We start from the raw sequence: 23,564 nt of genomic DNA on the forward strand, positions 1-23,564 counted from the left end.
TTGCTGGCACCTCACTGCCCGTGGATCACCTCCGTAACGGGGAGCATCCCTGCCCGTGGCACGGGGTTGGAACGAGGTGATGCTTAAGGGCCTTTCCAACCCCAGCCGTTCCGTGGTTCCCTGCTACCACGCTTATCCCGGGTTTGACAACCTGAATGTGTATTTTTTCCCCCTTTCCGCAGCTTTGTGCCCTGGCGAGCCGGTGTTCCCCGGCAGCAGATCAGAGGCGATGTAATTTGAAGCTGCCTGGGCTGACCCAAAATGGAGCAAGCTCCGGCAGCGCTCACCAGGGGATGGAGATGGATTTGTTGGTGTTTCATGCACTGGCCTGGGCTGGCATCGCTAGCAGGAAAAAAGGATTTTTTTTTTTTTAAGGTGTGCAGGTATTGCTGTGAAGTTTCCCTTTGCCTGCCCAGATCTGCTCTCGTTCTCCCTCCGTGGCTGCTGCGCGGGTATTTAAGTGCCATGACAAAGCAAATCATGTGTGAAGGAGGCTTTTGGTGGAGGAGGGCTTTTCATCCCTGTCCTCGTGCTAGGAACACCTCTCAAAGATAAAACAAAGGTCTTTATTTTAGAAAAACAGCCGTGCAAAGTGGAGATAGGGAACTTCTTTGTGTTGCTGGTGAGGGCACTGTGTGTGCAGAGGGTGTCAAGGTGTGAGCACAAGTACCTGTGCCAGGAGAGAGGCTTTATTCATAAATCCTCTGTTCTGCACTGCCCTGCTGTGGGCCGGGCTCTCTGTGCCACCGCCGTGTCCCACTGCTGGCCCCAGCAGAAGAAGCAGGAGCAGACAGCCCACGGAGGCTCCCGAGCCCTGCACACGGTGCCACTTCCCCGGGGGACTGTTTGCCGTCGTGTCCCTTGGCGTGGAGCAGCCCAAGGACAGCAGGAATGGGGACAGGCAGGTGGCTCTGGGCTGTGCAGCTTGGCCCGGCAGCGCCGGCGTGGGGATGGTGCCAGAGCTCCAGAGCGGCCTCGCTGAGCCTGGAAAACACTTTCAGAACATGGCCTGGGGAGTGGCTGTGGGCTGTTAAGGTCACCCCGAAGCTCAGCAGGGTGTCCCCAGAGGTTTTGGGCCGCTGGCCGGTGTCCATCCATATGGATCCATCTGGGAAGGGGCTCTCTGCAGGCTCTGTGTTCCTTGCTGCTGAACACAGCTAATGCTGCCTGTGCTGCCATAAATGATGCTTTTAAAACCCATTTCTCATCTGCAAGAGGCTGGTACAGGCAGCTCTTGGCATGCAGAACAGCTGGGTGCTGGTACAGTGAGTGCTGAGTACCTTGGGGAGGTTGGTGTGGCAATGCCTGAGCCAACAGGTCCTGGGCACTCCAGGGGACTGGCAAAGGAGGAGGAGTGATGCCTGTGGTGCAAGAGGACTTGGTGTGAGTCTGCAGCTTAGAAAAGACCAGGGCACACTGACGGAGGAGGAGAAGGGGTTGGTGGTGGGGTCCATAAGGTCCCAGCAGATCATGGAATCACAGAATATCCTGGGCAGGAAGGGTCCCACCAGGATCATCACTCCAGCCCCTGGCCCTGCACAGACACCTCAACAGCCCCACCCTGGGCACCCCTGGCAGCGCTGTCCAAACGCTCCTGGAGCTCTGGCAGCCTCGGGGCCGGGACCATTCCCTGGGGAGCCTCTGGGGGAAGAACCTTTCCCTGATATCCAACCTAAACTCCCCTGATGCGTGGAGTAATAAAGAGAGGAGTTCTGGGGAAGTTTCCTGACCTATTTTGCGTGAAGCAGCCAGAACTTGGGCCTAAAGTGGGTCTTTTGGAAAACAGAGATCCAGCTCAGGTGGAATTTAAAGGGGAGGAACATCCCCAGTGGGTAAAACAGTGTTAAGGTGACTACATGGGAGCCTCGAGGTGTAAATAAAGGTTGTGCCACAACCAGAACTGGGATGCTGTGAGAGAGGGGCCAGGGTTTGATGGCTGGCTGGATAATCACAAAGGTATCGCGGCAATCAGCAGGCAGTTAACGAGGAACAAATTCCAGCCCTCTTGCTGGAGGTACCTGCTTCCCTTTTTCCTCCCCTCCTTCCTCCTGCCTGCTGCCCACAGGGCTGGGTTCATAGTGGTGGAACAAATGGCTAAGTTGAAGCACCACAAGCAGCTGATTCCCGAGGCTGGAGAGGGCTGAAGGGTTAAGGAGAGCCTCTGTGTGTGTGTGTGTATCCACACGGATGAGGAGCTGGAGAGCGGCAAGTGTTGTCTTTAGCGCTCACTCAAACACCAGAGGCATTCATGGGCTGCTGAGCTGAGCGCTGTCAGCTCGTTTGGCTGCAACAATTATTAGCTAAATGTCAAAGGGAAGGCACCAGCTGGCATTTATTCCATAAACACGATGGGATTGTGGATTTCTGGTCGGAAGAACTGGGTCTTTTTCTCTCCGTGGGGATAAAAAAATGGGATTGGGATGGTGTTTTGCTTAAAGTTGGAAGGCTGACTGGGAGAGCTCCGGGATTGTGGTGCTGGGATGGGGAAGAGGCAAAGATAAAGACAGTTTGTTTTGCTCTGCAGCGATAACAGTTGATAGAGATTGAGGCTCTGGCCAGGAGCTTCATCTTCAAAGGGGTGATGAGAGGATGGTGCTGGGGGTGACACCTGAGCCAGAGGTGGCCTTGAGCAGGGAAGGGACAGCCTTGGGATGGTCCTCCCAACAGCCTGTCCCAGGAGGATGTTTGTCCAACGTGGATTGTTCTGCCACTTGAAAAGCTCACATGGACCCCGATGTGCTCCATGGACTTGCAAACAGGATTTGGGACAGAAAAGTCTTGAGGACAACTTGATTTTTTCACCCCGGACTGCTCACAAACCACCTGTGAGGCAGCTGCCAGCGGTGGTGTGTTTTTATTGTCTCCTTTCCCTCCCCTTTCTCCCTGCGTTTCTCTGGCATCTGATGCTCCCTGGAGCCACTGGCTGGGACAGAAGGATGGAGTAAGATTGGCTTAAATAGTGAGCAGGGAGGTGGGGACACACTTTTATGTCACCTAGCAAAGCAGGAGGGGTTGTGTCTTGCACTTCTGGGGGTTGCACAGAACCTAAGGCCGCTGTGCAAGCACTTTGGGTTTAAATTTAGCTTTAAAATTTAATGGTTTGTGTCTTGCCCGCTGTACCCTTGCACTGTGTCTGGCCGGCTGAGGTGACAGAGCCCAAGCCTTTTCTCTCTGGATTGATTTCCAGCAGGCTCAGAGGAGAATGGATTGTTTGTAAGGCTGAGGACAAGCATCCTGCTGGCACCTTGGGTTGTTTTTCCTTTTTTGTTTTGATCTAACAGACAATTGGAGAAGGAAAAGCCTCTTGCACCACATGATCTCAGTGCCTTGGCTCAATTAAGAGAAATCCCAGAGTTTGTCTAACCCACTTCCAAAGGCTCAAAGGGATCTTCAGCCCTTTTTTTCTTCCTCTTGATGATCAGTTTGAGCTTCATTTCAGTGTGATTTGTTTTGCTTTCTTTAACATTTCCATCCCTCAATACCTGCCCTGCCACCACATCAGCTCATCCTCAGCTGAGCTCTCCATATTCAGCTTTTAACTTTCCCTCAGGGGATGGTTTATGAAGGGTTTTATCAGGTTTGTTGTACTTTTCTCAGCCTCTTGGAATGGGGTGCCCAGCCTGAGCTGAGAGCTGCAGAACAAATCCCATTCTGGGGCTGGCAGGGATCACTCCAGACTGCAGCTGCAAAAATCCTGCAGTTGGTTTTTAGTTTTGAATAAAACAATGTGAAAATCTGGCAATTTGTTTCTGTAATGAAGTCTGGATAGTGTCAAACTGCAGCTTTTTAGTGGTTTCACCCCCCCCATGGTGATGCCAGGCTGGCTTTTCCTGCTCCCCTCGGATGGATCCCTTGGGAATTGTGTACCTGGATCCAGTGCTTCCTCCTTCCATCTCCCCTGGTGATGCTGACATTGCATCTGATTTTGGATGTCCTCCCTCTTCCCCTTGGTTTTCTCCCACTTCCCCCAGATTTTTGTGAAATCTGATAGTCTGAATCTCTGTCATGAGGAAACCTCAATTACTATTATTATTTTTCATTTTCTCATGGTTCTTAGCCAATTTGAGCAGAGGAAATGCTGGTTTTATGAAGAGATTTCTAAATTTACCTATCAGGGTTTCACAGGCAAGTGAGGCTTAAATTGCCTCCAACTGTGTTGCTGCTGCTGCACCTTCCAGAGGCTTTAACTGCTGTTTAACTTCGTAGAATATCCAGGTTTGGAAGGATCATCAGGTCCAGCTCCTGGAATTTGGTTCCTGCTGTGGAAGGGGGCTGCGATGGCAGTGGGGGATGCTCTGGGTCTGCAGTAGGTGCCTGTGGACACCCCTGTGTGCTTTGGAACAGCAACAAATCTGAAATATCCTGCTTGCTTTGACCAAGGGCCCAGTTTTTTCCCCCCAAAGAAAATCGTGGCAGGGAATTTGTGGGTTTTGGAGGATTGGGTGGGAGCCCTTTCCTCGCCTCCTCCCTCTCCTCCTCCCTCTCCTCCCTCTTCAAAGGGCTTTTACCACCATCAATAAATAACAGGTCTGTGTGCTCCAGGAGCTCCAAGACAGGAGTTTTTCTTTCTCTCTCAGAGAGGAAAACGTTTCCAAGCCAACATATTTTGTGTAATTTTGGGTGAGGTGGTGGCTGGTTTGCAAATTCCATTTTCAGCTTGCTTGATTCACTCATAAATATCCCAAAAGCCTCTGAGGAAGAGACGATTCCCGTGCTCCCGGGTTTTTTTTTGCTGCTCCTGCTCGGGTTTGGCATTAACTCCTGGGAGGCCTCCTGGGAATGGTGGGAAAGGCTGGGAGCAGATCAGAGCCCGGGCAGAGCTCTCTGGTGCTGTTTTGTGGCTGGAATCAGATGGATGGATGGCTTATCCTGGCCTGTGAATGCTCAAAGGCTGGGTTTGTCTGTGTGGGCTGGGAGGAGGGTGCTGCTGGTAATTTTATCCCAGCTACCAGTTTATTAAATCAACGTTTTTATTCTGCCCTGCTCCCTCAGGTTGAGAGTGCAGTGAGTGAGGAGTGGGTTTTTGGGAGAGGGACTTTGGACAAGGGTCTGGAGGGACAGGACACAGGGAATGGCTTCCCACTGCCAGAGGGCAGGGCTGGATGGGAGATTGGGAAGGAATTGTTCCCTGGGAGGGTGGGCAGGCCCTGGCACAGGGTGCCCAGAGCAGCTGTGGCTGCCCCTAGATCCCTGGCAGTGTCCAAGGCCAGGCTGGACAGAGCTTGGAGCCACCTGGGCTAGGGGAAGGTGTGCCTGCCCATGGCAGGGGGTGGCACTGGATTGGGTTTAAGGTCTCTTCCTGCCCAAAGCAGTCTGGGATTCTATGATTTATTTTGATCAAGGTTAGTTGTGTTCCTCTGGAATTTGAGTTCATTTCTGCAAATAAAGAAACATTCTTTACCCAGAAGAAGGAAAAAGCATCACCTGTCCCACCTTTGCAGAGTTGGCACAGGCTGTGGGTAAGGGAACAAAGCCGGGGTGTCCGGGGAATGGGGGGTGGGTGCAGCACCAGTGAAGAGCCCAGTTTGTACTGGGTGGGCACTGCCCTGGGCTGGGACAGGAGCCCCAGTGGCAGAAAAGGGCCCATCTGAGGGTTTTCAGTGTTGGGTGGAAAGAACCTTAAAGCCCATCCCATTCCACCCCTGCCATGGCAGGGACACCTTCCCCTATCCCAGGCTGCTCCAAGCCCCATCCAGCCTGGCCTTGGGCACTGCCAGGGATCCAGGGGCAGCCACAGCTGCTCTGGGCACCCTGTGCCAGGGCCTGCCCACCCTCACAGGGGAGAATTTCTCCATAAGATCCGGTGTAAATCTCTCCTCTTTCAGTTCACACCCATTCCCTCTTGTCCTGTCACTGTCTGCCTGTGTAAAACTTGTTCTCCCTCTCTTTTTATAAACCCCCTTTAAATACTGAAAGAAGAGAGATGGATTCATGAGAGGCTTCCTCTCAGGAGCAGGGCTGTGATTGATTAAAATTGGATTGGGCTCATCATAATTAACTGATTGGAATATGACAGTGCACCACAGCACAGGGCTCATTTCGATGGCTCTTGCCCACGGTGCCCTCTCCCAAAGCATTCCCCAGCTGCTGATACTGTTATGTAACCCAGCCCAGACAGTAATTGATAATCATTACAATTGCCCACAGAATTCCTCTCCACTTTATTCCTGTTTGACTTCCGTTTTCTGCTCGTTGTCAGAGGAATGATCCGCTTGGAACCCAGGGGCTTTTTTTTTTTTTTTAATTCCTGGGTTTGGAATTTTGCAAAACAAATGACTTCCCTTTAGCCTCAGCCTGTTTGGGCAGGGAGAGCTGCTTCTGCTGGGCCACCCTCAGCATCCCCTCTGCCATGGGACCAACATTTTTCCAGTTCTGGGAAGCTGCTGGCAGTGAACCATGGCTTGCTTCTCCTTCCTCATTCCTGGCTCCATCTTTTCCTAATTCCTGCATGGGTTCCTGGCCTGGCACCCCAGGCTGGTCCCTGCTGAGCCATTCCCTCAGTGTGGTTGTGTAAATTCAGGCACCTGTGGAAAATGGAGGTACAAAGCTGCCAGACTGGTTCTGCTGGGCTGGGAATCAGGGGAGCTTTGAGGTTGGAAAGGACCTCTGGGATCATTGAGTCCAACTGTTCCAACACTGCCAAGGCCACCACTAAAACATGTCCCCAAGTGCCACATCCACATGTTCTTTGAACACTTCAGGGATGGTGACCCCAGCACTGCCCTGGGCAGCTGTGCCCATGCCTGACCACCCTTCCCATGAAGGAATTTCTCCAATATCCAACCTAAACCTCCCCTGGCCCAGCCTGAGGCCGTTCCCTCTCCTCCTGTCCCTGTTCCCTGGCAGCAGAGCCCGACCCCCCCCGGCTGCCCCCTCCTGTCAGGGACTTGTGCAGAGCCACAGGGTCCCCCCTGAGCCTCCTTTGCTCCAGGCTGAGCCCCTTTCCCAGCTCCCTCAGCCGCTCCTGGGGCTCCAGCCCCTTCCCAGCTCTGTTCCCTTCCCTGGACACGCTCCAGCCCCTCAGGGTCTGTTTTGTCGTGAGGGGGCCCAGAGCTGAGCCTGGCACAGGAGGTGTCTCAGCAGTGCTGATTGCAGGCCATGCTCCCATTGTGGCAGGGCCTGGCAACCCAGGGAGTGAATGTGGCCTTGGGGAGTTGTGCATTTTGTCCTTGCAGTGACTCTCCCACATGCCAAAGGCATTCCCAGCTCCTCTCAGAGCGCAGTCCCTGCTCTCGGTGTGCACTGAGCTGCCTGGAGCCGCTCTCCTGACGGGGTTTTTGGGACATCTGCAGTGCAGCTGTTGGCTGAAGCAGCCCGGTCTGCAGGACAGTTGTGCTTCCCTGATTGTTCCATGTCAGGCAGAGCCCCCAAAGCTCCTCTCAGCCTTCAGTTTCCACTTTAAAATCTTTCCATCTTTCAGTCGCCTTCCCACACGTGGGATGGTGCTGAGGGCTGGTGCTTTTGGTTCAGGCCTGAGGCCTCCCAGCAGAGACAGGACTGCAACCAACCACAGTGGGAGAAACATCAGGGATTTCATCAGGCTCCTCTCAGAGTCACTGGTTGTTCATGTCTTGGTGTGTCTGTGCTTTGGATCATCCAATATTTGGGTTGGAAAGAACCTTAAAGCTCATCCCATTCCACCCCTGCCATGGGCAGGGACGCCTTCCACTGTCCCAGGCTGCTCCAAGCCCCAATGTCCACCCTGGCCTTGGGCACTGCCAGGGATCCAGGGGCAGCCACAGCTGCTCTGGGCACCCTGTGCCAGGGCCTGCCCACCCTCCCAGGGAACAATTCCTTCCCAAGATCCCATCCAGCCCTGCCCTCTGGCACTGGGAAGCCATTCCCTGTGTCCTGTCCCTCCATCCCTGTCCCCAGTCCCTCTGCAGCTCTCCTGGAGCCCCTTTAGGCCCTGCAAGGGGCTCTGAGGTGTCCGTGGAGCCTTCTCTTGTCCAGGTGAGCACTCCCAGCTCTCCCAGCCTGGCTCCAGAGCAGAGGGGCTCCAGCCCTCGGAGCATCTCTGTGGCCTCCTCTGGAACGACTCCAGCTCCACGTCCTTATGTTGGAGGCCCTTGATGTGCTTGGCAGCAGGAAGGTACCTGCAGGCTGAAAGAGAGCTCTGTGTTAATAGGGGAGTCATGGTTCATATCAGTGGTACCTGACATGAACCTTGTCTTGGGATCCTAAAACTTCCAAGCCCAAGGAACAGCCCTGAAAATGTCGTGGAGCAATGGAAATGCCAGCCTGGGCTTTCTGCACGGCTGAGAGCTCTGCAGAAGTTGTCTCTTCTCCCCAAATTCTGGGTTGTGATGAGGCTTCCCCCTCCCTGGAGAGCTTTTGCTGGAGTTGGTGTGGGGCAGAGTAAGTCATTAATGGTCCTGTGGGTTTGGGGATGGAGGGGACAGTACTGAGGAGAGCCATGGGGACAATTCCTCCTGAAGTGCCACTACTGCCAAGCTGGAGTGCTTGGTGTTGGCTCCATGGGGGAGAGCAGCTGGAAGAGCCCAAGTCCCTGTGTGTGGTGGTGGATCCTTCCCTGGCACACAGCTGTCCTGCTTTTGGGGCCGGACCAGGGTTTCCCCGGTGCAAGTGAGGATGGGAGAGCCTCGGTGGGTCAGGGATGGGGCTCCACCACTGCTGGCATGAGGGCTCCTTATGGCCATGGGGTTGGTGCAGGCACTTTATTCCTGATTTTGGTCAGGGTTTTTCCCCCCTCTAGGCAGGAAACTGCTCTTAAAGCAGGGAATCCTGGAGGCTGCTGTGGAGAGAGGTTCCAGGCTGCTGGGAGCTCGGCTCCTCCCTGCCCAGCTCCTTCCAGTGTGACAGCAAATCCCCTTTTCCTAGGAATGCCAGTGACTAAACTGCCTTTGCTCCCTGTTACCACCTTCTGTGATCCTATTGAGGCCGAAGCACTCAGGGACAGCAGTATTTGATGTGCTGGATTAAATGATGTGAATTCCTGAGTTCCTGTGTGTGTCCTGGTGTGTCCCAGCACCGCATGGCCTGGGCTGGTGACAGCTCTGGGGATGTCCTGTGAAGCTATCAGTGTCCCAAGGGTGCTTACAGCTTTGTTTGCAGGCTGTCCCTGTGTTTGGCAGCGTGGTGAGCAGCCTCGGAGCGCCCTGATTGATTTATTTTTGATAACACATTGTAGTTTTCCAGAAGAAAGAGCTCCTGTTCCCTCTGTGCAACGTCCCGTGGTGAAATGCCAGTGGTGTTACGTTGTGTTTGAGTCACTGCTGCTGCTGGAAGGGCTGTTCAGCCTGCACGCTGCTCCTGCTTCTCCTCTCCCCTGAGGAGGAGGAGGAGGAGGAAAGCTGGAGGGAGAGGACCTGGTGCTGGGAGCTGCGTCATCTGGCAAGACCCGGCGGAGCCGACTGGAAAATCCATTTGCCAGAGTCCAGTAGGAAGCTGGGCTCCAGCAAAACGTGCAGGAAGTCAAAGGAGCCCAAACCAACAGTATTTAGAGAGAAGAAGCTGTTGGGGGCAGGAGGCGAGGGGTGAGGGCTGCTGTGGGCACCGGGCACGGAGCTGGGCCGGGATCCATCCACGTGGCTGCTCCGCAGCCCCACGTTCCCAACCAAATACAGCATGGAACGAGGGGCTGCTGGAGGGGCTCTGCTTGGAGAAGGTGTATCCATGCTGAAAGTGAAAATCTCCTAGTGGGAAAATAACACTCGGTCCCACCTTGGCTTTAGAAGCTGATCAGGCCATGGAGGCTTTCCTGCTGCCTCTGGCCAGGCAGGGATGAAGAGGCAGCTGTTGCCTCCCTTTTGCCTGGCCACATTCCTTGTTTTTTTCCAGGGGAGTGGCTGTTCTTCACCCTGCTCACTGTGTGTGTGTGAGGAGTTTACAGCTGGGGGGGGTAGAAATAAAATGTGGATATCCTTGTGGAACTTTTTCCCTGTGCTTGCTAAATGGATGCAGCAACCAGCTAATCCTCTCCTGGCTACTTGGAACTCTGGGACTACTGTCCTGGCAGGAGCACAGCAGGGAGGATGCAGAGAGCAGAGGGAAGGTTTGTGGGACCTTCCCTGAAATGTCCACGGGGAATTTTGGAAGCTTTGGTTTGGAATGAGAGAGTGCTGGGAGGTCTTGGTTGGAAACAGGAGAGTGCTGGAGGTCTTGGTGTGGAATAGGAGCGTTCTGGAGACCTTGGTGTGCAACAGGGAATTCTCTCTTGGACTTGCAGCTTCACCTCCAGGCTGTGTGGAGCATCCAGCCCGTTCTGGCATTGCAGGATGGCTGAGGTGTGGTGGGTGAAGGAGGGATGCTGGTGGCACAGGCAGGACTGACAGCCCAGAGCACAGAGGCAGGTCCCCTGTGCAGGGCAGGGGCTTGGCTGCCAGCCTGGCAGACACCTGCAAAGCCATGGAGCAGATTCCAGGCCTCCTGCTGCTCCCCTGCTCAGGGGAGGTGCTGAAGGAGCATTAGCGTTGCCATGGGGATGTTTGGTTGGTGTGGTGATGCCTTCATGCCCAGGGCTTACAATCCCGGAGCTCCTGGGCTTCCCAAACTATGCATGGCATCTCAGCCTCTTCTCCCTTGCTCCAGGAATCTACCTCTGAGCCTTTGATCCGTTCTCTGGGCTCTTTTTTGCCCCTCTGGCACATCTGCTCCGTGTCCTTTGCACAAACAGCCCTTTCTGAAGCAGCCTGAAGGGGTGCCAAAAGGAGGGGAATAATTTGAAGCAGCTCTAAAAAAGAAATAAGTCTTTATGCTTTTCTGGTCTCTTGCTCAGGCTTGTTTGTGTTCCAGTTTTGCCAGGGTGGCAGGCACAGTGGGGCTGGGCCGGGCAGGTTCCTTCTCTTCTGTTCAGCTGCTCGTGTTTGCCACTCCCCTGGGCTTCACCTCTGCGGCCCCAAAGGCTCCTTGTGCCCACCACATTCCCAGCATTTACAAGCTGAGAGGTGCAGCTCTCTGCCCCCAATGTCAGGAGGACGTGGAGCTGCTGGAGAGAGTCCAGGGGAGGCCACAGAGGTGCCCCAAGGGCTGGAACCCCTCTGCTCTGGAGCCAGGCTGGGAGAGCTGGGGGTGCTCACCTGGACAAGAGAAGGCTCCAGGGACACCTCAGAGCCCCTTGCAGGGCCTGAAGGGGCTCCAGGAGAGCTGCAGAGGGACTGGGGACAAGGGATGGAGGGACAGGACACAGGGAATGGCTTCCCAGTGCCAGAGGGCAGGGCTGGATGGGATATTGGGAAGGAATTGTTCCCTGGGAGGGTGGGCAGGCCCTGGCACAGGGTGCCCAGAGCAGCTGTGGCTGCCCCTGGATCCCTGGCAGTGCCCAAGGCCAGGTTGGACGGGGCTTGGAGCAAGCTGGGACAGTGGAAGGTGTCCCTGCCATGGCAGGGGTGGCATTAGATGAGATTTAAGGTTCTTTCCAACCCAAATCCTCCTGTGATGCTGTGATTCCAATCCTGGTGTGAGTTACAGCCTATACATTGTGTTTTGGGGAGGATGAGTGTGCCAAGGCAGTGGGAGCATTTATCCTGGGATGTGCCACAGAGGTTTTGTGCTGTTTACCAACCTGGAGGGGAGCACACGGTAGCAAAGGCCACCATCCTGGGCTTGGACAGGGTGTACCCAAACAGCCCCATCACACAAACACCGCGGTTTGGTGCTGGGCACTTTGCGTGGAGCCAGACCAGGCAAAACATTCAACATCTTAAAACGCCTCATCCTCGGCGTGTGAGTTCCTGGTGTGTTTTATTGTGCTTTTTGTCTGTTCAGATCAGCTCCAAGCCCTGCAGAGGCTCCGTGTCCCTGGCACGACACAACCCAGGGTGGCTCCGTGGTGGCACTTGCCTCTTCCCCCAGGGTAGAGGCGTGGGTTTTATCTAAGGAGTAACCAGGCACTAAACCTTTTTTCTTTCGTGATTTAACCCAGCCTCCTGCCCCTGAGCCGTGTTTGGAAAGGTGAGAACAGGTTTCCCTTGTCATCAGAGGAGCAAAAGCTAGAAACAAAGGCTTCAGTGGCTTGGAGGGTGGAGGAGGAACCCTCTTCAAGTTCATTCAACAAGTAAATATTTAGAGTAGAGCATCGTGGCTGCTGAAGCCTTTGAGCACTTAGGGAGCGACAGGAAACCTGGAACACTTGAGACAAACAATTAAATTTGGATTAAAACCATCTCAGCGTAACTTATATTCCTGTTAATGTTTCCAAACCATCCTTGAAGTTGTTTGTTTAAATACATTTTCATGCTTCGGTGGCAACAATTGAGGGATAATTTGGAAATGTCACACTTGGCATTTGAGAGCACACTTAAATACCACAAATTGAGGCTTCTGAAGCCCTGGTGAGCACAGAGGTGTTCCTGCCTCCAGATATCCTTGGAGCTGGTGGGGTTAGTCCTAAAAGGTCCTGTACAGACCAGAGGAATTTCTGCCAGCGGGTAAAATACCCCAAAATTCTGGATGTGATTGATCCAGGTGGTGGAGATCTCCTGCAGTTCAGCTCCACACTCTGCACCGAGGGCCTGGCTGGATCCATTTGTCCTGATTTCTTGTGGGTGTGGGCAGGAAGGATGTGGGTCCTCAGGCTTTTTTGGCTGCCAGCTCTTTAAAACATATTCTGGCTTCTTTTTCTGCTTCCTGGTGAATTTTGAGTGTTTGAGGGAAAGTCTTTTCCTGTGCAGGCTGTGTGGAGGGGATCTGGTTCTCAGTATCAGCTTTGGGCTGGTTCTTGGCTCGCAGTTGGCTTGGAGATCTCTTCCCTTCCTTTTCCTAAAGGGGAAGATGGTGGTTTGGTGGGGAGGGAATTCTCTCCTGTCCTTTCTGTATCCGCATCTCTCCCATCTGGCATTTCCTGCAGAAGGAGCCCGGTGACCCTGGGAGAGCCTTTGGGGCCAGAGTCAGGGGAGGCAAGACTGGGGGAGAAACTGCCCCAAGGAGGTGAAGTACAGGAAAAGCTAGGGGCAGGCTGAGAAGCTTTTCTCTTGGATTAATAGGAAAAGGAGGATTTGTTAGGCAAGTGGGTATTAAATGGCAAGGATCTGATCTTCCTGGGAAGAGGATCTGTCTTGGGCACTTGCTCACCTTGTTCCTGCTCTGTCTTGGTTTGTGGGTGATCTCTCTCCCATTCCTCTTCTTTGAATACTTGCAGGCTTATCCTTACAATAATTATTCCTCTTTATTCCTCCTTTTAAATACAGGAAGCTTATTCCCCTTCTACCTTAAATAGTAGCTTTGATTATTTCTTCTGTGGCAGGAAAAGACGAGAACAACCCAGGTTGAGGTTTCCTAAGTCTCCTCAGGAAGGTGCCTGGATGCTTGGTTTCAAGTACCACGCTGGGAACAGAGGCCCTGCAGTGCTGGAGCCTCGGGATGAAGGGATGGGAAGGATGAGCTGATGTCTGGGCAAGATTAGGGAAGAAAACATCTTAACCAGGGCTGCTTATGGTGGACCTTTAAATAGAGACCTGAGCAGGCACAATCTGCCTGCTGAGCTCCTCCTGGAGCTTTGGGAAAGGCTGGGAGAGCAAAACCCAGGGCAGCCAGCCCTGGGTCAGCGCTGCCACTTGTGAAATAAATAATGCAATTCTTGCATTGCTTACTCACAATTGACCACGGCTGCTCCCTGTAATGAGATCTGCCCCTCGGGGGTGTTTTAAAGGTTACTTAATTAGGTGTAATTGCAGCAGAATAGAAATCTGCTTTGAGGTTCTGAGTGCTCTGTGGAGTGCCGGCTCCTTCAGCAAATTAGGGAGTCAGATCCTATAAACACGGCTGGAGCCAGAGTAATGCAGAGTTATCAGCCTCCCCCTCGGCCTGGCTGTTTATGGCAGTGAAGCCACAGAAGAGAAGTGCTGGGAAGGGTGTTCCTGGCTCTGGGAATGGCGCAGCTGTGGATCACATCCCAGCAGCAGTGTGGCGAGGCAGTGTGAAGCTGTGCTCACATTGTGGAGCTGGTAATGCTCTCTCAGCACCCAGCACGGGGGGATGGATGTGGTCTTACCCCAGACAAATGCTGCATTAGCAGGGATCAGCTCATTTCAGCTGATCCCACTGCAGCCCGTGGATTTAGGGAGCGTGGGATCTGAAGAGAGCTCTATGGGGCCAGCTGTGTCTTTGGCACGGCCCCTTTGGTTTGGCTGCAGGAGCTTCAGCAGTTCCAGCACGTTTCCCAAAGGTGAAAAAAGGATACTCTGCCTTCTGTCATCAGCATTTCAAAATAGTCTACATTTTTCTTTGAGAGGATTAGTTTAGCCTCAAGAGGCAAGGTGGGTTTTTAGGGACAAATGAGTGTTTTGGCTCATTCCCTTCTGTTTAACCTGGAGAGTGGAGGTGCTGCATCCACCTCTGTGTAACCATGAGAGGTTTTATACTGCGTGTTCTCACTCATTTGAATTCCTGGGGGCCACTCCAGGCCACACACCTGGCTAAAGAGAGAGGAGAGCAGCTGGTGTGAGCCCTTCCTGCACTTTTTATTGCTAAAAATCCCTCAGTTTGGCACTTCTGGCAACATGGTGCTTGGCTTTCTCTCTGCTTGACTTCAGGGACTGTCTCACACTTAAAATACTTACATCCAAAGATTCAGGATGTTCAGAGCAGATTTGGGCTTCTGGCAGTCAGGGGAGAGTAATTAAAGTTACATGAGAGGTATTTGATGTCCTGTCTCAGCCAAGCAGGACACCCAGGATTGGTTTGTACCTGGGTACTCAATGAGTTCCCCATGTTTAAACCAACCTTCCTTTCCTTCCTTCCTTCCTTCCTTCCTTCCTTCCTTCCTTCCTTCCTTCCTTCCTTCCTTCCTTCCTTCCTTCCTTCCTTCCTTCCTTCCTTCCTTCCTTCCGAATTCCTTCCGAATTCCTTCCGAATTCCTTCCGAATTCCTTCCGAATTCCTTCCTTCCGAATTCCTTCCTTCCTTCCGAATTCCTTCCTTCCTTCCGAATTCCTTCTCCTGGCAGCACACGTGAGGCTGCAGGAGTTCCTGGTGGGAACTGCAGCCCATGTGCTCAGGTATTTGGGGGTGTTTATCAGGAATATATCAGAATTCATTCCTCCTCCTCGCCTCCTTTGGATTTGCTTCCCAAGTCTCTGTAGATTAAAGCAGCACTGAGAGTTGATTTTATTCCCAGGGCAAGACATGGAAGCACCAGCCCTGTGAGATACCACATGATTTGATGATCTGAGCATCACCAGCTCTTCTTGGGGGGTGCCTGGCTGTTGTGGCCACTAGAAATCTCCCACCCTCCTTCACCCCTCCAAAGAATGTCTTTTTGGAAGCTGGTTCAGCCCTGATCTCTGCCAGAATATGAGGGGAAACTGCTGGCAGACTCAGGGGTTACAGGGGGGTGTTGGCTGCCCAGCACAGCCCTGAATTCCTTCAGGGATCACGCCTAAAACAAGCACAGTGGATATTGGGTCCTGCTGAATCCATCTCCTGTGTGGTGGAGACACGGAGCATCCATGAGGATAAAGAGAGGCCTAGAGCTTCCTTTTCCTTTTCTTCCAACCTGCTAACCAGGGAATTCACAGCTGGGGAATCCTTTACCTCCTTGGGAAACTTTCACTGCGGGGCTGCCAAGCCTTTGTGTGGGAATTTGAGTTTGGATTTGCCACTGTTGGAGGCTTGGGGTCCTTTGCTGAGCTGACTTCAGTGCATCAAAGCAAGGAAACTCTTCCTGTGCTGTGAGGAGCCCCCGTGGCATCACAGTGTGGGGCTCTGAGGGCTGCTGGAGCAGGGGTGCTGTTGGCAGCAGAATTGTTGGGTTTTGGAAGGCAAAACACCCTGGAATGTGCAGAGTTCTGGGATGCAGGAGATGTGGGAGCAGGGATGCTGCAAGGAGTTCTTGTTGTGTTGTTGGGGTGCCAGGTGCCCTCCCCTCTTCCTCCCCTCTGCTCCATGTCCTTTTCCAGGAGAAATCCCTCAGTCTGGGCAGTGTCCCTGGCACAGGGGTGACCCCTTGGCACATGTCACCCCCAGCTGTGCTCCTGCAGGCCTGTGGCTGTGCTCAGCTCCAAGCAGTTTAAACCTCTCACTTTCCACCAGGATTTAAGTCAGCTACTTAAAGCACGTCATCCTCTTTCACTCTCTAATGCTCTGTGTTTCAGCTGCTCGGGCTCCAAAGAGGGTTTGTAACCAGCCACAAGCACACACAGGAAGCAAAACCTTTAAGTCTTTCTTGCTGGCCAAAAGCAGGATTGTGGCTCCTATCTCGTGGGCTAAACTTGGTGTGGCAGTTTGGAGGAGCATTGCTCTTTGGTGTTGTGCCAGCAGGAGTGTGGTGGGAGCCTCAGGCTCCAGCTAAAACCCTCCAATCTGTGACTTCAGAACTGCTCAGATTTGCTGGATGAATCCAAAGCAGTTTGAGCCACAGTGCTGGTGGTTTTCCCAACGGCCCTGATAAGGTACTGGGTCTAGCCCAGTCATCAAAATGAAGAAAACAATCCCAGCTTGCTCCAAGCCCCATCCAGCCTGGCCTTGGACACTGCCAGGGATCCAGGGGCAGCCACAGCTTCCCTGGGCACCCTGTGCCAGGGCCTGCCCACCCTCCCAGGGAACAATTCCTTCCCAATATCCCATCCAGCCCTGCCCTCTGGCAGTGGGAAGCCATTCCCTGTGTCCTGTCCCTCCATGCCTTGTTCCCAGTCCCTCTGCAGCTCTCCTGGAGCCCCTTTAGGCCCTGGAAGGGGCTCTGAGGTGTCCCTGGAGCCTTCTCTTGTCCAGGTGAGCACCCCCAGCTCTCCCAGCCTGGCTCCAGAGCAGAGGGGCTCCAGCTCCATTGCTGGGTGATGCTGGTGAGAGGAGGAGTCCAGGGGCTGTGGGGACCAGGAAGGCACAGCAAATATTCTTGTTTTCTGTATTGGGGATTCTTCAGCAGCCACTCACCCTCAGCCTTGTGGGGGTGTCTCAACTGTTAATGGTGCTTTTAAGCCTGGACAGCAAATCCAGGCAGGTTTGGATCAGCACAGACACTGCCACGGGCTCAAGCTTCTTCAGCGTGTAGCTTTTGTTGTTTGCCTCCATAATGTCCAGGTTGGGAAGTTTTCAGAACCATTTCCCCCTGCCCCCAACCCAATTTAAATACATAAGTGGCTGTTTTGCATAAAGCAAACACTGCCCTGGCTGCACCGTCTGTCCTGCCCGAGCACTGGCGTGGATGAGGTGCCCTGCTGTGGCATTGGCACGAGGGGCTGAAGCCCTCTTGGTCCTGAGAAGCTGAAAACTATGGAAACTGTAATTTAGAGTATGTCATGCTAATCCCTTATAGGCTTATCAAGTCTCATTAAATGTCACTTGCCTTCCTGTTATCTCTGTACACAGATAACAAATTAAGTGACAGCTTTTGAACTCCAGGCAGCTGCCAGATGCGTTAACTGGAACCGACACATTCCTACGAGTTGTTTTTATTAGTCTAAAATACCTTTGTTTAATGTACAAGAAACCTGACTCACCCAAGATGATGAGTGCCATGTGAGTTTAGGAGGTCTGGCTGCCAAAAAAGTGCTCCAGAAAACTGGAGAAGGTGCTTGTGTTGTCTTCTCCCATTCACAGAAGCTCAGCTTGGAAAAGAGCTCTGAGATCATCGAGTCCAAGCTGTGACCCATCCCCACCTTGTCACCCAGCCCAGAGCACTGAGTGCCACATCCAGGCTTTCCTTGGACACCTCCAAGGATGGGGACTCCAAACCTCCCTGGGCAGCCCCTTCCAAAGCCTGAGCACCCTTTCCATGGAGAAATTCCTCCTGATGTCCAGCTTGAGCGGGAGGCAGCTGGCAGGTGGGCAAGGCTGTGCCATGGGGGACTTGGGTTTCCTCTCGTGGCAGTCCCACAGAGGCACAGTCTGGAATTCAGTGACAGGACCCAGGGAACAGCTGGAGCTGGGCCAGGGCAGGCTCAGGCTGGAGATCAGGGAAAGGTTCTTCCCAGAGGGTTCTGGGCACTGCCCAGGCTCCCCAGGGAATGGGCACGGCCCCGAGGCTGCCAGAGCTCCAGGACACCACTCTGAGGCGCAGGGTGGGATTGTTGGGGTGTCTGTGCAGGGCCAGGAGCTGGACTCGTGATCCTTGTGGGTCCCTTCCAGCTCAGGATATTCTGTGATTCCATGGTTTTATGGTCTCAGCCGTGTGGGTTCCTCCATGCCAGTGGAATTCTTGCTGCTTCTGTGGGGATGTGGGATGACCAAAGCACATGGACACATGGGTGAACAGCTCTGAGTGTGCTGTAGGTGTGATTTCCCTGTAGAAACACACACCTGGCTTTGAGAAAACCAAAAAGAACTCAAAAGTTCTTTTTGCCTCTGTTCTCTGCCTCAGGGTGAGCAGGGCAGCTCTGAGCTCCACGGCTGGGCTGGGGACTGAGTCTCCTTCGATACCTGAGGTTTCCTTCTCTGGAAGGAGCGGTTTGGTGATTCACCAGCTCCTTCTCCAAGAACAAACCAAAACCCCAGTGAGTCAAAAGGTTGTGCTCATGAGAGCTGCACAAATGCAGCCCTGGAGACTCCCTCCTGTGCATCAGGAGGAGGAGGAGGAGGAGGAGGGGGATGTGTGTGGCAGGGTGAGGGCAGCACTGTGGGCAGCTTTGGAATATGGAGCTCACCATGCAATTCCTCTCTCACCTCACCTGCTTCCTCCTGGAATTGTTCCTCAGCTGAAGGATGTGGTTCAAAAATAGGCAAAGGTGCCTCAAAAGCTCTTCAAACGAGGGATAAATGTCTGGTTGTCTGAGGTTGAGAAGCATCTGCTGTAAAGAATTTCTGCTCATGGCAGCCTGGGAGGAAGGGACCAAATGCACCTTTTTGAGACACTTTGGGCCCTGTGGTTTTGCCCTTTGCCTGTTCTCTTTGAAGATCCCAGAGCATCCTCAGCAGGTCTCGGAGTGCCCCTTGCTCCATGTGTGCTGCTCCAGCACCCCCATCCCAACCCTGGCCAACTGATGTGATTCCCTCCCCCTCAGGCATTGTCTAATTGGGAAAATGTTTCAATTATACGGCCTAAATTTGTAACAGGGAGCAGTTCATTATCACCGAATCCCCTTAATTGGGCCCTCCTACAAGGCAGCCCATTACTGAGTTTCCCAATTAAGACAGGACCTCTTTAAAACCCATAAAAACAAACAAATCCCTGGCAGAGCAGGCCCACGTTACAGGAGACACTGCCTGAAATGCTGCTTCAAAGCTGAGCAATAGTTTCAACACCAATCAAGTCCTAATTAACCCCTTTGTACTGGTTACTTGTGTTCCCTTCAAGGAGAACAGCCACAGTTTGGGGTCAGCTCAAGAAATTCACTGTTACTTGCTCAAATCTTTCTGAGAAAGAGGAAAAAGTTGGTTACAAGGTGTTTCTGTGCTGGAAGATGCTGTTTCCTGCAAGGATTCCGCAGGTAACCCTGCTTTTCTTGGTTGCAGGTAAAGGACCTAACAAAATATCTGGATCCCAGTGGGTTGGGAGTTATCAGCTTCGAAGATTTCCATCGGGGGATCAGAGCCATCAAAAATGGAGGTGAGTTTCCTGCTGTGCTGTGAGTGAGGATGGGAACAGGACAAACTGAGCAGCACAGCTGAGCTAAGAAGCTGCTTGGGGAAAAGCAGCTGGGTTTGGTTTTGTGCGAGTTCTGTGTTGGGTGGAGCAGGAGAGCTTGGGGGCATTGAATGAGGGTTGAAAAAGGTGGTACAGCAGTCATGGTGGTGCTTCTGTGTTTTGGTGTTTATCAGGAAGGTTCCTACAAAAAAACATGGCTGGGAAATCCGTTCTGGTTTGGTGTCTGCCCTCACCTGGGGTTTTGGGGGGCTGTTGCTCTGATGGAGTAGCTGCCGTGCTGCTGCAGGTGTCTGTGTGCTGCTGGCTGTGGCATCTTCCAAACACTGGCACTGAGCATGGAATCATGGAATGGGTTGGGTTGGAAGGGGCCTTAACACTCATCTCATTCCACCCCCTGCCATGGGAAGGGAGACCTTCCCCTGGAATGGGAATTATCATGCATTTACTAATTTATTGATGAATTTACCAATGCATTTATACCTTCACTCCAACTCTTTGGTGGATCAATGTGCTCAGATGGTTTTTAGCAAGAAGCACATTAAACCAGAGCTTTGAACTCCCTGACTGGAGTCAGGGTGATCTTCAAACAGGCCAATGCCAATCCTCCTGAAGGCTTCTTGCAAGTGCTTCCAGAGCAATAGCTTGGTGAAATGTGAAGTATCTTTCTGGCTGGTTGGCATTGAAGCCCTTTGCTGCAGAAAAGGTGTTTTTTCAGTTTGGGATTTCTCTCAGAGTGTCTGAGGGTCATTTTGGGCCAGGCATGTTGTTCTGGGCAGGGTGTGAGAAACCTGAGAAGCTCCCTGCTGAGCAGCTGGAGTTCTGGATGTGCAAATGTGAATTACCATCCTTGCACAATAGTCAGCTCTGCTCAGAGATGCTTATCTGGGATTTCAGCCCTGCTCAGTGTGCCCCTGCTGCCAGCCCTGCACGTGGGGTGTGCTGCAAGGATGGGAAGGAACCATCATTCCCATACAAACTGTGCTGTTCCAGGAGTACAAACCCCTCAAAGCATGATTTTCTCCTGTTTTTCTGTCCGTTGTCCATCCCTCCTCCTTCTCCTCAATTCCACCCCCACTTTATTTATTTATTTACTGTGAGAGTGCCCAGAGAAGCTGTGGCTGCCCCTGGATCCCTGGCAGTGTCCAAGGCCAGGCTGGATGGGGCTTTGGGCCACCTGGGCAAGTGGAAAGTGTTGGGGTTGGAATGGGATGAGCTTTGAGCTCCCTTCCCACCCAAACCACTCCAGGATTATTTGTGCTCAGGACTGTTGTGTTCCATGGCAGCTCCCAAGTTTCCTGGTGTAGCCTGAGCAATTCCCAGCTCCCAGGAAGCAGGAGGAGCTGCAGCACACTATTAATTTGTAATAAATTGCCATCGGAGCCGAGTGGTTGTGAAAGCCCAGGCTCGTGTTTCTCCTCAATAATTCATCACTTTGGTGTTGTGTTCTATTAATTGAAGGGGAAAAGCAGATCCAGGCAAAGCTTTTAGGGTCTCTGTTTATTAAATTTGAAGGAGATTGATATGTGTTTATTGCAGTGGTTAAGAAAGGCTGAGCTCTCTGACAACACATGGCACTCAATGGTTCTGAAAGAAGCCCAGGGCAGGGAACAGAGGAGTCTTTGAGTCTCCCAGCTGAGCATTGCTCACGTTGAAGTGATCTTAAGGATCTGCTGCTGCTCTGAGACAGTCAATATTGATCATCCCTTTGTGAGCAAAGCAGAGGTCACGCTGCTGCTGGGTGTCCCTTTTAACAAGGTTTGTTAATTAGCTGGGCCTATTTTTACCCAGGGAATGCTCTGCTGGATTTCTTGGAGCTCTGTAATTCTTGGGTCAGTCATGGAGGTGAGAGCTGATGTCAGCTTGGACCTTTTGGTGTCCGTGTTAATGCAGGGTTTATTTCTGAGGATGTTCCACTCTCCTCTTGCTCTCCCCTCTCTGGAGAATTCCCTCAGGTGAGCAGCTGGGATTTGACCTGAGCCTGGCAAGCTGAGGGTGCAGTTACAAGCCCAGCCAAATTTGCTCTGTCAGCTGCATTTCTCACAACTGCTTTCATGTCCACTTGGCCTTTGCATCCTGGGAGGATGCTCAGCTCCCTGTCCCATCCCTGTGCCAGCAGCCTGAGGCATGTCCCAGCACCTGAGGAGAGGCTGGTCCAGGGCTCCTGCTGCTTGCTCTGGCTCCAGTGTGGAGCAAGGACCACTGAAGCACTCACACAAAGCCCCAGTGCCACCTCTCCACTGCCATGGGCCAGCTCTGGACTCTGCTGCTGTGGTCTCTGTCTGGCCACGTAATGCTGACTGGGAGGGGGCAGAGCAAAGGCATTTGGATTTGAGGCTTTAAGGAGAGGTTTTAGCCACTGGTGGCTGCCTTCTGCCCTCCCCAGAGTGAGGGCTGGATGGGACAGCGAGGTTCTCATGGATGTATTTGTGCCTGCAGTGTGGATGGCCAAGGAGTGCTTCCCGAGGGTTTCCCCGCTGTGGGAGTGGTGAGCCTGTGGCTGGGCTCTGTTCTCAGGCCTGGGGACAGAGATGCTGCTGGGACAGGTTCAGCTCCCTGCTGTGTCCCAGCCCTTCCTGCTCGTGGCTCTGGGATCCCCTTGTCCTTCCCTACTCCACGAGGTGTGGCTTGCCTGCTTTTAAAATCTGTGTGAAGAGTGCCTGGCCAGTCTGCAAAGCAGAGGGGAAATGTGGATCCAACACTGGCAGCATGTCAGGGGGATAAATAACTCTGAAAAGTGGAATTTTACGGCCTTGGATTGTAAAACTTGAGAAACTGATAATAGAGGGAAGGCAGGAATGAAGGAGAGTATGATGCTTTAAAAAGGCGGATAAGGTGGGTTTTGAGGCCTGGAGAATTCTCAGATGGAGGAAAACCTGGCACATCTGGCTACCATCAGTGAGATCCAAGGGAAAAGAAGCAGGGAGGGAGCCAGTGTGGCTGCTGCAGTCATCGTATTGAGGAGCTCCAGCTCAGGGAGGATCTCCTCAGGGAGAAACAGGCAGCAGGGATGGCATGCCAGCCCCTTGGAAAACTCAGCCTGGGAGTAAGGAGCCTGTTTGTGTGGCAAGGAGCTGACCTGGGGTGGGGCAGTGAGATGGGGTCTGTCATCACAAGCTGAGGTGCCTGGACCAAGGGGTGGCTCTGCTCCTCTGTGTCCTGGATGCAGGAACAGCTGGAGAGGGAGTTTGATGGCAAACACGAGGGATGGGCTGGATCAGCCACAGCTGGATGCAGGCACACAACCAGGCCTGTGCTCACGAGCAGATTCCTTCCCCTGTCAAGGTATTAAAAACCTTTGAAGCTCTTCAGGCACCTGGTTTTTCTGCAAGGGTCTCTCAGCACTCAGCAGGACAAAGCGAGCATCTCTCTGCTCACAGTGCAGCTCACAAGGATAAGGAGCAGGTTGTGTCATTCACACGTATCCTTGGAGCTGAAACATCTGTAACATCTGTCCTCCAGAGAGCAGCCCACTGGGAAGGGGCTCTGGGAGGGGTCCCTGCACACAGGGGCATTGCTGGTGCTGTCAGGCAGCTTGAGGGATCTCTGTGCCAGGCAGGGAAAGGTGCATTCCTGGAGCTCCCAGCCTCGTCCACCCCTTCTGCCTTGGCTTCTGATCCCTGAACAAAGGGGCTGCTGTGCACTGAGAACAGACAGCGCATCCACTGAGGGCTGGATGTGTCCAGGAGCTCAGGGGAGGATGGAAATAATCACATCTCTTTTTTTATTATTATTTATTTTTTTAAATGCTTCAACTGAAAGCCCTTTGGATTTGGGAAGATGGAAAATCCAGCTCGAGAGCCAACACCCAAACCTGGAAGCTCTAAGAGAGTTCCTGTTTGCAGGGATGACCAAGCAAAGCTTTGGAGCAGCTGGATCAGGAACCCACTGTGCCAAAGGAAAGATACTCCAGGGGCTGAATGAGAGGCTTGGAGCAAGAAGAGCACTTTCAGCTCCCCAGAGGCACTTCCAAAGTGCAGCTAGAGGGAAAAGCTTGGAGCTGGGAAGCCGGAGCAGGCAGGGCAGGAAGCTGAATAGCAAATACAGGGCTGGGGAGTCAGGCTGTGGCTCTGCCTGGAGCCTCTGTG

At 53.0% G+C, this 23,564-nt stretch overlaps 1 protein-coding gene across 2 annotated transcripts in view; it reads left to right on the plus strand.

Moving 5' to 3' along the window:
* RAB11FIP3 (RAB11 family interacting protein 3) overlaps positions 1-23,564 on the plus strand; it is a 75,184-nt gene that overhangs the window by 1,268 nt on the left and 50,352 nt on the right. For both annotated transcript variants that reach the window (XM_082292208.1, XM_082292209.1), the window contains exon 2: positions 19,347-19,440. In XM_082292208.1, coding sequence (XP_082148334.1) covers positions 19,347-19,440 — 94 coding nt within the window. The remainder of the gene's footprint in view (positions 1-19,346; positions 19,441-23,564) is intronic.

This window comes from Coloeus monedula, assembly GCF_965178545.1.
Source record: "Coloeus monedula genome assembly, chromosome: 16".
In the NCBI taxonomy this organism is placed as follows: domain Eukaryota; kingdom Metazoa; phylum Chordata; class Aves; order Passeriformes; family Corvidae; genus Coloeus; species Coloeus monedula.